The sequence below is a fragment of the Protomyctophum bolini genome (assembly GCF_963924005.1).
Source record: "Protomyctophum bolini genome assembly, chromosome: 24".
Classification (NCBI taxonomy): Eukaryota; Metazoa; Chordata; class Actinopteri; order Myctophiformes; family Myctophidae; genus Protomyctophum; species Protomyctophum bolini.
In genome coordinates, this window is record NC_137885.1 from 18,433,463 (window position 1) to 18,450,784 (window position 17,322).

General features: G+C 47.1%; 1 protein-coding gene across 2 annotated transcripts; it reads left to right on the forward strand.

The window, feature by feature from the left end:
- The first annotated feature begins 898 nt into the window (after positions 1 to 898).
- LOC308311902 (insulin receptor substrate 2-like) lies at positions 899 to 16,731 on the forward strand. 2 transcript variants are annotated; one of them, XM_080758692.1, is made up of 3 exons: positions 899 to 3,863; positions 4,043 to 4,581; positions 12,925 to 16,731. In XM_080758692.1, exons 1-3 carry the CDS (start codon positions 1,117 to 1,119, stop codon positions 12,927 to 12,929), a joined length of 3,291 nt encoding a protein of 1,096 aa, XP_080614818.1. In that variant the 5' UTR covers positions 899 to 1,116; the 3' UTR covers positions 12,930 to 16,731. The 2 variants fall into 2 exon arrangements, with proteins under 2 accessions (XP_080614818.1, XP_080614819.1); XM_080758693.1 differs by having other exon boundaries at positions 4,046 to 4,581.
- The last annotated feature ends 591 nt before the right edge of the window (positions 16,732 to 17,322 follow it).

The window sequence follows — 17,322 nt, forward strand, 5'->3', positions numbered from 1 at the left end:
GTTCCTGGCCTGAATGCAGCTCACAAAACGCCTAGATAAATATTTTTCCACGGGTCATTTCACTGATCTATTCAAAGAAGAACGCCTGGGGTTATTTTTTGCCCCATTGAAAACATACACTCCTCATTATACAAGTGGTTTGGTTTCACAATGTGCCATTTCAGAATGGGGGGGGGGGGGGGGGGGGGGGGGTAGGGGGCGGCACCGCAGGTCCCTAACCTACCTACCCGTTTATCTTGCTCCCTCTCTCGGCCAATGAGCGACGCGAAAGGCGCGTGATTGACAGGCACGGCCCAGTTCCAGGCAGGCCTGCGCCGCCTTCTGATGTTGCCATGTCCGCTTATTATAAGCGACTTAAGCTTATTTGGGCTTGTTTCCTAATGCTCAAGGACAAGGACCTCCAAAATTATGTATTTAATTGTCGAACTAAGGACCCTACATATAAAAAAAAATAATTATAATTATAATTATAATTATAATTATATATATATATATATATATATATATATATATATATATATATATATATATATATATATATATAGTTCTTCTAGGAAGTGAACCCCCATACAAGATTTGTGTTGTTAAAATGTTTCAAAGAATATTCCACATTTTGTCACATCCCCCCCTCCCCATGATTGTTTTGAAAATAGCAGATCTGCAATGCAATTGTGACCTTGTAGATCATGACCTCAGACCTGCTATTTTCAGCCTATATATAGTAGTTACTAGTCAGGCTTCTTTTGGGCTTGTTTTCATGGACCTGGTTGCTTGTTTCTCTCACACAATATGGCAACACTGCACGCCTTCTGCCAACGAGAGGTACGTCACATGTTGTTTTTCTCTCTTCCATTCCAGCCCCCCCACTCACTCACTCAGTCAGTCAGTATTATTGCTGCTTTAACCACTGCGGACAGCGGACATGTTATTACGATGCTCGGCGCTCCTCCTGCAATGGATTCCAATGAAACGGGTCTGTTTTTAATTTAATTTAAAGTTTGTTTGTTTTTTTTCCCTTAGAAAAAATAAAGAAAAAACAAAATCGCGCGTTCCAAGAAGCGGATTGAAATAGAACTTACTTTTACTTGTAGAAGTTTATAATAAATCGCGAGGATAATGGCGAGTCCTCCGGCAACGGGAGGAGGAGGACACCTGTTATTATCCAGTAGTAGTAGTTTAAACAACAACAACAACGACGTGAAGAAGTGCGGATACCTCAGGAAGCAGAAGCACGGCCACCGGCGCTTCTTCGTGCTCCGCGAGGCGCACAGCGGCGGTTGCTCCGCGGCGCGCCTCGAGTACTACGAGAGCGAGAAGAAATGGAGGAACAAGTCGGCGGCGAAGCGGGTCATCGCCCTGGACCAGTGCCTGTGCGTCAACAAGCGCGCCGACGCCAAGCACAAGCACCTGATCGCCCTCTACACCAAGGACGAGTACTTCGCCGTGGCCGCCGACAGCGAGCAGGAGCAGGAGAGCTGGTTCGCCGTGCTCGGCGACCTGATCGCGGAGGGGAAGGCGTACGAGACCCCGCCGGCGTCCACCTCCTCGCTGGTGGGCTTCGAGGAGTCGTCGTCGAGCTCGAGTTCAAGCTACGGCGTTATGATGACGCCCGCGGCGGCCGCATATAAGGAGGTGTGGCAGGTCAACTTGAAATCCAAAGGACTGGGTCAGGTCAAGAACCTTACTGGCGTGTACAGGCTGTGTCTGTCCAGCCGGACTATCAGCTTCGTGAAGCTCAACTCCGAGGTGGCCGCGGTCAGCCTACAGCTCATGAACATTCGGAGATGTGGCCACTCCGACAGCTTCTTCTTCATAGAGGTGGGCCGCTCGGCGGTGACGGGCCCCGGCGAGTTCTGGATGCAGGCGGAGGACTCCGTGGTGGCGCAGAACATCCACGAGACCATCCTGGAGGCCATGAAGGCCATGAAAGAGCTCTCGGAATTCCGGCCGCGGAGCAAAAGCCAGTCAGCGAGCACCAACCCCATTTCGGTGCCCACGAGACGCAATCTGAACAACCTTCCCCCGAGTCAAACAGGGCTGGTCAGAAGGTCCAGGACGGACAGCATGGCGGCCACGTCCCCTGGGCGGAAGTTCACGTCCTGTCGGGTCCGAACGGCCAGCGAGGGAGATGGGTGCCCCACCGCGGCACGGCCGGTATCCATGTCCATATCTGTGAGCAGCAGCCCGGGCTCTGGAACCCACCTCATCCGGTCCCAGACACTCAGCAGCGGCCGTACCTGCCGAATGCTGGAGACCTCCTCCAACCTGCAGCACAGCAGGTCCATGACCATGTCGAATAATAACTCCCCTCCGACCGCCTTCAGCCCCATCAGTCTGTCTCCCAAAGGGGGCGCCACCAACATCTACACCCCGGACAAGGCCCGGGGAGCGGGGCGGCCCTTCAGCTGCAGCGCCTCCATCTCCGGCTCCCTCAGCGACACGGGCTTCATGCTGTCCGACGAGTACGGTTCGAGCCCCGGCGGCGATGCCAGATTCCTCCCTCTGACCCGGAGCGACACCCCCGACTCCCTCTCCAGCACGCCTCCGTCTCGCGGCGACACCTGCAGCGACCCATGTGGCTACATGATGATGGACGGCGCCAGGCATGGTGGCAGTGGCGCGGACAAAGCCTACAGGAAGCGCACCTACTCGCTCACCACACCGCGGCAACAGCGCGTGGCTGCGCCGCTCTCCTCTGCCTCCCTGGACGAGTACACGCTAATGAGGGCGGCAAACAGCCGCCTCAACTCCGCCTCCCCTAAGGTGTGCTACCCGGAGGACTACGGGGACATCGAGATCGGCTCCTCGGCCAGGAGCTCCGGCAGTAACCTGGGAGGAGACGGCGGCTACATGCCGATGACGCCGGGCGTGGCGCAGTCCGCCAAGGTCGACAACTACGTCCCCATGAGCCCCATGTGCGTCTCAGCCCCCAAGCAGATCGTGAACCCCCGGGGCCACGCCCAGTCGCCGGGGGGAGTCAGCGGGGGCTGCAAGACCAGCTCTCCAGGCAGCGGTGGTGGCTCTCTGGAGGACAACGGCTACATGAGGATGTGGTGTGGCTCCAAGTCATCCATGGAGAGCCCGGACAGCCGCCTGGGTAATGGGGAGTACATGACCATGTCGCCGGGCAACCCGGCTCCCCTCCAGACCCCACCGGACTACTATCTCGGCCCGCTGGCCAGTGAGCCTACATCCTTCAGGCCAGCACAGGCGGGCGGCACCCTGCCACGGCCAGCCAAGCTGCAGCAGGCCCCGAAGAACGAAGAGGGCGACAACCAGTATGTTCTCATGAGCCCTCAGAGCCAGAGGCCCAGAGGGGGAGAGTCCGACTACTACTCGGTGATGCAGCCCAGCGGTGCGGCCCAAAGCTCGGCACCCTCCCCAGTTAGACACAGCCAGGGTGGCCTCGCCTACAAAGGGAGGCTGAACAGACCCAATAGGCTGTCCTTGGACACCCTCCGCATGCTTCCCAGCATGACTGAACATCCCCTGCCCGGTGAGCCCAGGAGCCCTGGTGAATATATCAACATAGACTTCAGCAGCGGCGGCAAATGTTCGCCGCCCACCTCCACAGTTTCCGGCGAGAGCCAGCCTTCGTCGATGGGCTCCAGCGGCGGAGGCGGGAGGAGGTCCCTCCTGTCAGACTACATGAACCTGGAGCTGGGCTCGCGCTCGCCCAAGGAGGCTGACACCCCTGCCGAATGCTCGGACGACACGTTGCCGGACCTCTCCATGTGCCCGTGTTCGGAGGAGTACCACCTGGACAACAACGGTAGCTCCCAGGGCTGCCCCGAGGACTTGGTGAAAAGCGACTACACCGAAATGACCTTTGGAATGGCCAGCTCGCCTCAGATCACAGCATGGTAGGTGTTTTTTGTAGTATGAGTATTACGCAATGAAAGTAGCAGCATCATGCCTAAAAATGCACATAGCAAACACAAAATGAAAATCGCAGCCGGTGTTTTCATTAATTTGTTCATTGTGATATAGTAAGATCACTATGATGTCTTGTAAAAACATGTGACTTTCTCCTCCAATGCAGCAGCCATGAGGCCATGAGGGAGAAGAGGCTGTCTTTGGAGGACCAGGGTGTCGTGAGTGGAGGTACTATCGGGGTGTTCCTGCTCGGGGCCTCCTCCTCCTCGTCCTCCGCGGTGGTGGACCCTGACCGCTCGGTCACCAAGGTGATCCGGGCCCACCCGCAGGGGCGGCGGCGCCACAGCTCCGAGACCTTCTCGTCCACGGCCACCGTCACACCCGTCTTCCCCTCGTTTGCCCGCGGTGGTGACGCCACGGCCAAGCGGCACAGCTCGGTGGAGAACATCTCGTCACGGAGCAGCGAGGGCTCGGATGAGGAGTGTGGCAGCCCCATGAGTCGGCGTACATCGGCCGGCTACCAGCACGGGCTGAACTACATCGCTCTCAACCTGCTGGACGTCGACAGGGACGTCATGGACAAGTGTGACGACCGCCTGGTCCATGGCTTTAAGCCTGCCAGCAGCTGCAAACGAGGAATCCACGGATTACACGCGGCGCCCTATGTCTGTTTGGGATTCAAGGAGGCTGCGACTACTGCCAAAGGTGAGTGCCACGCTCATGTCGCATGGATGTCTGTGACCATGGCTTGGATGGATGGATGGATGCATGCACACACACCAAAGCCAGTGAGAAGTGTGTGCATCATCAATGACATGTGCACGCCCGTTTCTGTGCAACGTGTGGTATGAAAATATATTTTCCTCTCAATTTGGAAAACTTAATACAGTATAATGTGATGATAACTGTGATGAATGGACTAGTATATGTCTTCTGGCAGCATATCTAAAGTGTTGCTATGTGACCTAATTTGCTGCTATAACGTGCCGTGAAAAACGTTCCGAGGGAAACAGAAAAAGGCTGGTTTTACTGTATGAACAGGATAAAGAAGTGTGGCTGTGGCGTGCACGCAGTCTAAATGGAGTGCCTGTGTGCTTGAGGGGAGCCGCAGTGTGAATAAATGAATAAATAAATTGTTTGCCGCCCCTCGATTTGAAGTGAATGCGAGCTCTGAGCCCGAATCAAGTGACACTTTTTTGAATTTTGAAGTTGTTTATTTGGAAGAGAGCGGGACGGTGGCTGAGCTCCAGTGAAACGTGACCAGGCTGACGCATGTTGGGCCAGAGAGAAGCACTGAAGTAAACAAGCCTTGTGCGTAGGCAGCAGCCACTGTGACGACGCAGGATAATGTTGTGTAGTTGTTGTTTTGTTGTATGTTTTGTGTGGGAACCTATCTATGCATGGTCTACTCTAATTTATTATGTAGATTATTTCTTTAAATAAAGAAATAGAGTATAAGTTATGGTAAAGTAAGCAGTGTAATTGACAGAAATGCTTATTATAGATGGTTCATGAACATGACCAGAATAAATGAGGGATTTCTTTTTTCCATTATTAAATTACCCGAGAGAATTGCTTTTATTAAGCGAGCGGGAGGTCTTGTTTTGACTAGAACGAAGCGCTTTAAAACGAAAGCCCTTGCCTATTACCATGCATTCCGCCAGGATTAGGGGCATTTTATGTTTCAGAATTAGTCTAGCTTTTTAGGTATGTATTTTTCCGAAGCTGCAGCGGCCACCGCGATGATGCACACACATGATAAGACCATAGCGAATGGCAATGGAATGATGGTTGTCATGAAAGTCATGTGGGTTCCCGTGCCTTGTCAACAACAGTAATGTCACAGTGCACCCCAGGCATTTCCGGCCCTTATCGCATGGTTGGGTACTAGGCATCAGGATGTGCCGTGCGTCACTGTGACCCTGCCCACCCCCCTCAAACCCTTTTGCTCTCCCACTCACTCGCCTGATCAATATTTTGTCCCAGAATACCCCACACCAGGGGGGCTGTTGTTGGGTTTTGGGGGGGGGGGGTTGAACGTGGCGTGAACGCAGGGCCACTGAGAGGGGAGCGTTTGTTGACACTTAAAGTTAGGGCGTGACCCTCTCTGTCCCCACGCTGTTTATCGGTCACGATTACCCCCACGTGTCTTTGTGAGCCGAGTGGGGGGGCCCGCGCCGCGGTGACATGTGAGGCCCTCCTGACCCATGTGCGTTTGTCCTTGTGAGCACGGCTGGCAGCAACCCCATGGGTTGGGGAGGGGGGGGTTGTCTGTTGTTTCGCCGCCAGCAGGTAACTCAATGTCACAGTGCACATTCCTGACAGTGCGTTGTTTCTAAAAAAAGAAAAGAAAAAGGTGCCTGTAACGCTGCTTTTGTCTCGGCTTTAGGACAGAACGAATAGTGTGTGTGTGAGCGGGGGTGGGGGGGGACATTACGGACATCCATATGTAAATTGCAAACAAGTACTAGTTGGTTATACATTTTGCACATGGACATGTAAGAATGATGTAATTGCGGCAACAAAGCTTCTTTAATAGAGATGTAGAGAGAAAGAAAGGAAATTAAAAAAAAAATTCAAGCACATGTGGACTCTGGCATGTACACATACACATACACACACACACACACACACACACACAGCCACAAACACGTAGCAGTCACCGGGAGAGAAAGAAGCAGAATCCTATTTTGTTTTTCCAACAGTGGCTGTTTGTCGGAGAGCAAGCAAATTTGCACTTAATAGCTAAAACCTCATGTGCCTCACTGCCTTTCTGCCTCATTAGGCTGTTCACTTAGCAGAAGTAAGACAAGCAGAGAGGAACAGAGAGATGGCTCGTAGTCTCATAAGCTCACAGGAGAAAGCAGAAGAGAGCGAAGGGGCGGGGCTTAGAGCAGGGCAGGCTCTGTCTGTACTAGAGCCCTTGGTGCTTTTTAAAGCAACAAACAAGCCGTTGGGGCATGAGGCCCCCTCTTTAGCCAAGGTGAATTCTGGGAGCTGGTGGTGGGTTGCCCGGGCCGGGCTATAGCGAGCGAGGCTGCTTGTTTACTGAACTTTCTGTCCCAATAGAGAGCGGGGTTGGTTGAGGCCCTCCTGGCCCCTGATACAATGTTTATCAGGAGGACTCCGAGGGCACACTCGGAGGGAAGATGCATGGACGGACGCTGGGATCAAAGTATACCAGCAAACCCGTCGACCGACCGACCTGCGAGGAATTTAGCATCTCTCTCTCTCTGCGAAATCAATCAATGCCTCTAATTTTTCAGGGGTCCATGACATGAAAAGGTTTGAGCACCACCGACATAGAATCCTAGGATTTAAAGAAAGAAAGCTGTTGTATTAACAGAAGTTATCGGCTTCAGGTGTTTGTTTACCTGTTGTTCCATCCACCAGCTAGGCCATGTGACGTGTTTGAAATGGAAACGTAAGAAAAGGAGAGACAGTGTGACAGCTTGTTTGGTTGGGGGGGGTGGGGGGAGGAGGGGGGGGGGGGTCCTCAAGGAGGCCTATAGGAGAGGCTCTCCGACACCCAGAGGTTCCTCCTGAGGGCTGGTGACAGATGGGGAAGTGTTTGTGCGTGTGTGTGTGTGTGCGTGCGCGTGCGCAACAACCACTCCTCGAGTGGTCAAGCGGCAGTCCCGGCGGACGCAGCACTGTACCTCCTCTCACCTCCTCTCTCTCGCTGCTAATGACAAGCTACCATCTGCTGCACCCACAGGGCACGCACGTGTGTGTGCGTAGACCACCAATTATCACTGATGATTTGCAAAAGAAAAGGGGGCAAAATCGTGTTGAAATTGATTTGGTAAACTTTGGAGAACATTTAACCAAACACTAGTGAAAATAGCTGAGTTGCAACGCGTCATATTGCATCTAGATTCTAGATGCTTGTATGTGGATTATTATTGCCGGATATACTGAGGAAAAGTCAAATAAAGGCAAAAACAATATATCGGTCAGGGAGAGAGAAGGAGAAAGAGAGGGGTTAGGGGGATCCAGTTGCAAGGCCATGCATCTCTAACTAGTTTGTCGAGCGTGTGAGCATGCTCAGTGCGCGCACCTGTCGCAGCGCGGCGTTTGTTGACACAGATGAGAGGGAATCAGAGACGTGTCTGGCTCTCAGAGAGCCCTCGCTCGCTCTCGACCTCCCTGCACTCTCCTTCCACTCATCCTCTCCTCTCTCACCCCCCGCCCCACTCTTCCTGCTTGTGTGTTTTTCCACACACACACACACACACACACACACACACACACACACACACACACACACACACACACACACACACACACACACACACACAGGGTACATAGAGTATATTGTATATAGGCTCACGTGCTCATCAATCAGGACAGGGACAGAGAAACCTTAGCAAAGCGGACATATTTTGCACACATTAATACATATACATACAGCACAATACAAACAGACAAGAAATATACCATGACACACACACACACACACACCTTTGCCAAGGAAATCTGAAACGAGTGTGTGTGTGTTGACACGCAGGCTAAAGTGGGCCGGGATGTTCCAGACAGGAGTGATAGCTAGATAACTGCGTGGACAAGCATTCCCCACATTTAGTCCACCAACCACACGGCTCCAGATGAGATTACAGCCCAGTGTGTGTGTGTGTGTGTGTGTGTGTGTGTGTGTGTGTGTGTGTGTGTGTGGGGGGGGGGGGGTTAACAGCACTGGGCTGGGCTGGTTGCCTGGCTGTCTATTGGCCCACTCGCTTTACTGAGAGCCACTTGACTGACAGGACCAACGGCCACTCTCCTGCCACTACTCGTAGTGCACAGACACCGCCCCCCCAGCCTCAAAGTGTGTGTGTGTGTGTGTGTGTGTGTGTGTGTGTGTGTGTGAGGTTTTAAATCTCACTCTCTCTCGCTCTCTCTCAGACACATAAAAAAGATCCGGAAATATCTGTCTCTGCACCGGCTGACCCAATGTTCTGTTCCGTTCTGAGAGTGGGAAAAGTACTCACAACCTATTTTTACTTAAGTGGAAGTATCCATACTGCAATGTAGAAATACTCAGTTACAAGTAAAAGGAATTCAAAATGTACTTGAGTAAAAGTACAAAAGTATTTGGATCAATCAAAATGTACGTGAAGTACCAAAAGTAGAAGTATATACTCATAACGCAGAATGTCCCGTTTCACTAGTTTTAAAACATATACAAATCTTTTGAAAATAGCAGATCTACAAGCTCGCAACGCATTGTGAGCTTGTAGATCTGCTATTTTCAGATGGCTGAAATGTCTATGCTGAAGTGGTTGCTTTATAATAATAATACAAATCTACAAAGGAACTAATAACTCAAGTTACTAGTTCTCTAAAGTTTTCAAATAAATGTAGTGGAGTAAAAGTACAACATTTGGAGCTAAGATGTAGTGAGGTACTCTAATCCACAATTGGAAATACTAAGTAAAGTACAAATAACTCAATTGTACTTAAGTACAGTACTTAAGTAAATGGACTTAGTTACTTTACACCACTGGAGAAGAGCATAGCCCGAGTTATACTTAGTTGTGTGCCGGTCTACTCGCTCACTCCGTGAAGTTGTAGATCTGCTACTTTCAGCGGGCGACACTGGCATGCATGAGTATAAATGAGTCTTATAATAAGACAATAACAGCCGCTCTTCTCTCCTCAGAATGTGTAAACTCTAACACACTGTTGCTGGCTAAGCTACTGTATGCTGCAGTATGACGTTACAGCATATTCAGTTATACTGTGAACTGTGAAGGTTTTTTCGATTAAACAAAAGTTATTTTTGATAACTTTCACTGGTACATTTTTCCACAATAACCATTACACATAAATGTGGTTTTTCTTTTGGCAACTTCGCTCAACAGTGTCTGCTCCTGACATTTTGTTGGTGCGTCTGACACCGATGAAATGACACAGGCACCGGAAATGCATTTGTTTATGCATCTAAAAGTTATTACGTACTGTTTGTGTTTGGCGCAATAAAAGCTGCAATAAAAATAGTAAACTATGATCATCAAGTCAAGTCATCATGTCTTGCTCCGTGGATAATAGAGTAAGGACACCCTGCCGCCTGGCCTCTGCATTAAGTCCTTCACTGCTGGTCGCCTCACTCACTACCAATTCCTGGAAGGACTGGGGGTCCCCTCTGAAGACCCCTGTATGCCCTCACACCCCCCCCCCCCCCCCTCTGTACCCCTCTCCCTCACACCCACCCCCTCTTCCTTTGCCTATAGTTCCGAGGAAATCACTCCTCAGAGCAGTGTCGCATGCACGTCCGACTGCGGAAACAACGTAATGCCTTCCACGTGTCGGGAAAACGTGTCACGTGTGTCGATTCGAGGACTGGGGGTTCCATGTTGCCTTTTCCAGCATATTGCTATCTCACACCACCCCTCTTTTCATCTCTCTCTCTCACACTGTGTGTGTGTGATTACAGTACAACTGCTCATGGTGTGTGCTTGCCATCTCTGCCGCAGTGCTTAGCGCGGCACGCGGTCATGGCGACACTTGCAACTCTGCATTACACACACACCCCCAACCCAGCCTCCACTGTCCCTGCAATGCATCCTTGGAAGACCCTCTCTCTCTCTCTCTCTCTCTCTCTCACACACACACGCACGCACGCACCTCCCCCACTACCGCCCATCCAGATTAGGACATTTCTGCTGCTGGGGGGGTATGGAATCACCCCTGGTGCTCACTTTAGGCTGGGAGTGCATATGTCTGAATGTGAATCCTCCTGTGTCTATCACACACACACACACACACACACTGGCAGAATGTTACGGCAATGGGATTAGTCTCGGGGGATTATAGTGACTGAGAGAGAGAGAGGCCGCCAGTCGCACCGCTGGAAGGGCAGCGGTGGTCAACATGTACACAACGTGCATGTGTGTGTGTTTGCGTGCATGCATATGTGTGTGTGGGCGTTCTCAGAGGATGCAGCAGCTCCTTCTGGGAGTGTTTGGGAGGAGAGACAGCGGACATGCATGTGAGAGACAGATAGATGGGAGAGTAGGGCTGCAACAGTTAATCAAACTCATCCAATATAAAAAGTCATCGATAATTTAAAGGTAGGGTAAGTGATATGTTTTTGGTTAAAACAAAACGTTTGTTGTTCAGTAACAGGAATCTCTCCAGCTCTTTAATAAACAGAAAATACACTTTCAGGTACAGTAGGTGACAAGATTTTCAGCTAATCAGGAGAAAGTAGACATTCATCGTCTTATTTTTTATAGTGTTCCAGTTCCAATTTTGTCTGCTCATTTCTTTGTGTCATCACTTACAATCCCATTTGTTAAACCATTTTGGGCAGGAACCCCTTTCGGTGTTAGCATTATGTTATGCTTTAGCTATTGAAAAATAGCAGATCTACAATTGAAAAATCGAAGAACAACTGACAGAAACATAGCTTTTTCAGAAAACTGTCAGGATGTAGAAGATTTTTTTAGAATCTGATCTCGGGTCAGAATGGGTTAAGTATCCTGACCGAGTTCTCTATCCTGATTGGATAAAAATGCATTTTCTGTTTAATAAAAATCTGGAAAGACATGGAGACATGGAGCACTTATTTTAACAAAACAAAATCACTTACCCTACCTTTTAATATGATGGTGGATTAATATTCAATCCCTAATTTGGGCATGTAATCTTAGGCAAAGAGTTAATATATATATATATATATATATATATATATATCCCATCTACAAATCTATGGATCTTTTGGAAGACTTGAAATGTTCTGCCGATTACAACACGCATCAAAAGGACAGATCCCAGCAGGTTGAAAGTGGTTGTTTGTCTTTGCTCCAGTGTGGAGGAGTTGTTATTGTGCCACTAATAAACGGACTAATCTCATTCGGGAGGCATGGAACGAATGTGGCCTGCACAATAAGGCTTTTAGTCATTCAAAGCACTTGAGGCTTGGAAGGCAACTGTGTCACTTTAGCGTTTAACCACATTAACTATTATTTTATACTTTTTAGACCTACAAGCTCATAGCTTCACTAAATCGTTAAAACGTGTGCAAATCTTTGAATATATATTCTTTCAAAGCGAATGTTTTTTATCTGAAACAACATATTTTCAGAAGGGGGTCGGTGGCCAAATACATATTATTTTTGGGGTCCTTGACATGAGATATAGAAACATACGTTTTTCAGAAAACTTCGTGTTTTTGAATTTGAAGACATTTGTAGAATCTGGTCTCAGGTCTCAATGGGTTAATACGTCTGATGTCTGAACTGTCAGCGAGGTTCATTCCTATGTACTATTTACTTAACGAACGAACAAACAAACAGTTTGTGAAAAGACATTGGGGACTTTTACAGTACAAAACCTGCTTAATAAATCTGTCATCATTCATCATTTTGGATTCCACCAACATCCAAGCCTTGAGGACTAGACTCACTGTCATGCCCCAGTTTAAAAGTACAGCCACCATCATCTCATACCAAATGGTGCTAGTAATTCCATATACACGGACGTGTCGTCACTGTCTGTTGGAAACCTTGTATGTCCAAATAAATTACCTTTTTTAAGGAACTGTCAAACCAAAAATATTTTTTTTTTATAATTTAGTCACACTTTTTTTCATTATTATTATTATTTTTTTAAGCCCACAGACAAACCATTTTCACTGTTACTTTTGTGTGACTGTAGTATGACCAAGTAGGGCGTTCCTTGAGCAAGACACTGAACCCCTAATTGCTCCTGATGTGCTGGTTGGTTTTTTTTACTGCATAAATTAGCTTGTAGATTTTTGAAAAATCGTGCAAATCTTTGATTATATATTCTTTCCCAGCAAACATTTTTAACTCGAATCTTTGCTTATTGGGGGGGTCCCTGCACTCCCTGGAACAAAATATTTTGAGCTGGTTGTCGGTGGCCAAATATATATAATTGTATGGCTCCTTGACATGAAGAAATTTGAGAACCACTGACATAGAAACAGCAACGATACTGATGTGTGATGCCGATTCCTCACAATCACATTAACAATCTCAATGAATGCGCCTGCTTATCCTCTCTGTGGTCTCTTGTCTCTTCCAGACTGATGGTCCGACCGAGGGGGAGGTTCCAGGCTCTCTCCGGCCCTCCGTGTCGTGTGTGTGACATGGTGCAAGGCAGAGAAGACTGCTGCTCGACATCCCCCACCCCACCACCCATCTCCGCCTCTCCAAACTCCAGCTCAGTGGAGAGGACATCTCAGCCCTGTGGACTGTCTGAAACCCATAACAGAATAAACACACACACACACGCGCAACCCCACACACACCCACACACACTTAGGCCCCTTTTCCACCAGGGTTGAACCGGTTCAGATCTTTTTTTCTCGCCTAACATTGAACCAGTTCAGAGTGTTTCCTACAAGTTGGTGGTTTGGAACTGGAACCAAAACAATGGACACCGGTTCCGTGAAAGGACCAAGGTTCCAAGAATCTAGAACGGAACCAGTTTTAGAACCAAAGTTCTTTTGGTGGAAAAAGGGGCACAGTCTTGGTAAATATAAACAAGCAGGTCTACCATTCTGTGCAAGTCATACTGTACGTGTGTGTATGCATATGTGTGTACATCTGGCAGTTCCCTGTGCATTAAGTGGTCATATAACCTGTGACCCACATTTTCGAGAACACAGCGACGCTCGCTCGGTACAAAGCAATCTAACTCAAAAAACGGTACCCGCACAAACTATTTATTCACTCAAGAACGGAGGGGTACTACGCACGCATGCGTGAGAGTGTGTGCTCGCAACACGCGGGCGTTCTGACACCGTGAGGCGACGTAACGTTACTGTACGTCCGACCTCGTTCTCAGTCAAGCCCAGTGGTGGAAAAATTACTAAAATCTTTTGCTTAAGTAAAAGTATCAATACTGCAATGTAGGAATACTCCGTTACAAGTAAAAGTAATAATCCAATTACAAAGTAACTAGTAACTAAATCTGTCAAATAAATGTAGTGGAGTACAATATTTGGATCTCAGATGTAGTGGAGTAAAAGTATTGAATTGTAAATACTCAAGTAAAGTACAAATACCTCAATTGTACTTAAGTGAAAGTACTTAGTTACTTTCCACCACTGCCGAGAGGTACACTGATCACACACCGACGACAGGTAGAATAGATATTTTATTTATTTTTGGAACATGAATGTTTGGATATTATATTATATAGACCAACCCGATGCCTTAATGTCTAATAATGTCCTTATGTTTTCTATCAAATATGAGAAAAAGATTATTGTATTACGTCTGTTTTTTGGACCTTTACCACATCTATCATAATCAGTATATTGTTATTCTTTCATGGGAAATCTATTTAAAAAGGAAAAACAGAAGCTAGTGAAAAGATATATTGATATTGTTTTGGGGACTGTACAGTGGGGGTTGCCTGAGAGCTGATTTATATTATATTGACATTAAAAAGTATTTTCTTAAATATAAATTTCTTATTTATTCTAATCAAGGTTTTGTTTCGGGTGGTTTAGTTAGTTCGGTACAAGTCATGCTGGACTGGAAAGAAATATTTCCTAAATGTCTTTAACCACTTTACACCCTGACGTCCCTATTTTTGGGCTTGTCATTTATAACCGAAAATCTTCACAGATGTTCACAAAGTTTCAAAGTTGTTGAATATTAGGGCATACGTGGTTTAAAGAGTAACGCATGCGTTTATTACCTTTAGCCCAGAATCCCCCACCTACCCACCCACAACACCAAGGCATCTGAACGCACTGTCTGCATCTCCCACAATTCCTCAGTCAAGCCTAGAAAAACCTCAGACACTCCTACCTGCAACCCAGCAGCTGTGTAAATCGTAAAAGCCTTAACTCGTACATCACTGACACAGGTTTTCAGCTAAAATAAGTTATTTTCATTCTGCAACGCGGACAGATGCAACATATGTGACTGAAGTATGAACCGGGGCTTTATCGGTCGGTACGGCGGTTTTCTTGAATAGGCCGATAAAAGGGTTAGCGCCGTTGGTGTTGAGGGCGAGGAGGTTCACTGACGACGGGCCTCGTTCCACTCCAGTGGAGTCTACACAACTCACTCGGTTCTGCTGAAATGGAACGGGGGCCGTCGGTGTTGGTAGTGATGGTAGACAAAAAAAAGAAAGGGGTAGGTGGGGGGGCGGGGCTGATTGGACCACAGAGATGCTGTGAAACGGCACAGAGCTTAAACCAAACTTTAGTCCAGTGGTTTTCAACCAGTGGTCCCTGAGGGGGTTCCAGGTGGTCCCCAGCTAAATAATGGAAAGTTGGTAACCAAATGGACCTTTATAGATGTTTAACTCTTGAGAGTGTAAAATGACATTTGATGCTCCCAAGAGTTGCATTAGTTAATTTAAGTCTACACAATTAGAGAATGTAGACGAATTGTTATTTTGATCAACGTTTCCCTGTTGTCTCTCCTATGGTGCCAACATCATTACAGCATGGAATTGTGGACAAAATCTAATCCCAACGACAAAATATTCTCAGTTTTGGGTCCAAGAGGCTAAATCTCATCAAATGGTCGTCCGTGGCTCAAAAGCCGAATAAATGCTGACGCAATGAATTGATATTAAGGGTTGAAAACCACTGCTTTAGCAAAATGACCTTGTCGCTCACCGAAAAGCAGCATGGTCATATGACAAAATGTAGATTTAAATGTAACTCAGACCCTCCCGTCCAGGCGGGACCCTCGAGGGGGTGAGTACCCAAATGGACCCTTTACAGGTCTGTAGCTCTTGAGAGTGTTCACGGAATGGAACCGAACGGATCCGTATGGATTTGGGGATCCATTTCACACACTCTTTGAGTTATGGGATTCTGTTTTAAATAAATAAAGAAAACTGTTGAGAACCAATGCGGTAAAAGCAGTTGAATGGCCAGTGAAAATGTTTCGAAAATCCAGAGGTCCTCTGATATCCCCCCCTGCCGTTACTGTCCCCAACCCACCCTAACTCACAGCTCAGGCGAGTGGCTCAACACAACCTGCTTAACACAGATTGTAAAACACTGTGTGAATGTACTGTACTGAGTGCATACGCTAACTTACAACTGCAGCTTCACGTGTGTGGGAAGTGGTCTTTGGACAGTAATAATAAACCTCACTGTACCACACATTAAGGCTATCTATTTGTCCTCAAATTCCTGAATGTATATGTGTACATACAAAGAGTTTAACTGAAAATCAAACAAAAAACGAATGCGTTTATTGAAGATGCATAGAAAAGTATCTAGATTTGACCTATGTCGCGATGTTATTCCTGTCTATAGACTTTGGCTACAGATTTTTTTAAACGGGTGGGTTTTGCGGTGGGGTGGGGTTAATAGTATATTGTATGCTTATTGTCCTTCACAGTTGACGTGACTGTACAGAAAACATACTTTCAGTCTATTTTATTATAGAAATCTCTTTGCCTTGCTGACGCGTCACCTGATGATGGCATATGCAATAGTAACATGAAGCTAGTTTACAACTGTGGAACCAAATGTAACATTGCATTGATGACTTTCTTTGTATATTTTCTTTGTTTGTTTTTTTGGTTGTCGTCGTCGTTCGTATACTTCTTTGCTCTTTGTACATTTGTACTTTCTGCCAACTTCTGCTTTGTTGCTGGAAACTGGGGGGTCTCGACACACTGGAGGCCCCACGTTGTTCTGTATACAGGTTTATTTACCAGACGATGTGGTCTGGGAACTGGGTTTGAATGTGTCTTCGTCTTCCATTGTACATAGTTCAATATACTGTTCTATTGTGATGCTCACCAGAGATGATGATGATTTAAAAATGTATGATAGTAAAGTATTGCTATTGTCTGTATTGATTATGGATAGCAACCTGCAAAATAAAAGAATTTATTTAAAGAAGAGTAATTTTGTCTGAACAGTTTTTGTCATGTATAAATAGTATTTGCCAATGACCATAAATCATAATTGGGCAGACTTATATAAACATCATACTCATAGAAGGGGAGTTTAAAAATGTGTAAGTAACATTAATAGCAAGCAATATGTTAACAATTTAAACCCCAGAATAGTCTGGAGGAAATGTCTTTTGAAAATAGCCGATCAACTCGTTGTAGGCTAAGTTTGTAGGTTGTCTATTTTCAGTAATGATTTAATGAAGACCCAAAACAGAAAACTACTAGTATAGAGCCCTGAGGCACTCCGATCAATCAAGTATGGTTAAAAGGCCACTTCACCCCTTTTGCAACCAGCTCTTATTTTAATCATGTTTGGGAGAGAAGAAACACTTTCCTGTTCTTTTTTTTTTAAATGTGGGCAATGCGTGTTTTTAGATATTTTAGTATTTCAAAGTGTCTGTGATGACACGGAGTCCGGACACTGGTCTCACTTCCTTCTTGGACTACATGTTGTCTCAGTAAAGCCCTTTCCACACCTAAGCGCAAAATGGTTTTGCGCCACGGACAGAAGAAGCTGTATGGCGTGTGCGCAGCTGG

Bases quoted from the DNA above. Each gene is read 5' to 3' on its own strand.
- LOC308311902 (XM_080758692.1), top strand. From the start codon at position 1,117: ATGGCGAGTCCTCCGGCAACGGGAGGAGGAGGACACCTGTTATTATCC. The intron at 3,864-4,042 runs GTAGGTGTTTTT...CCTCCAATGCAG, and splicing joins TCGCCTCAGATCACAGCATG to CAGCCATGAGGCCATGAGGG.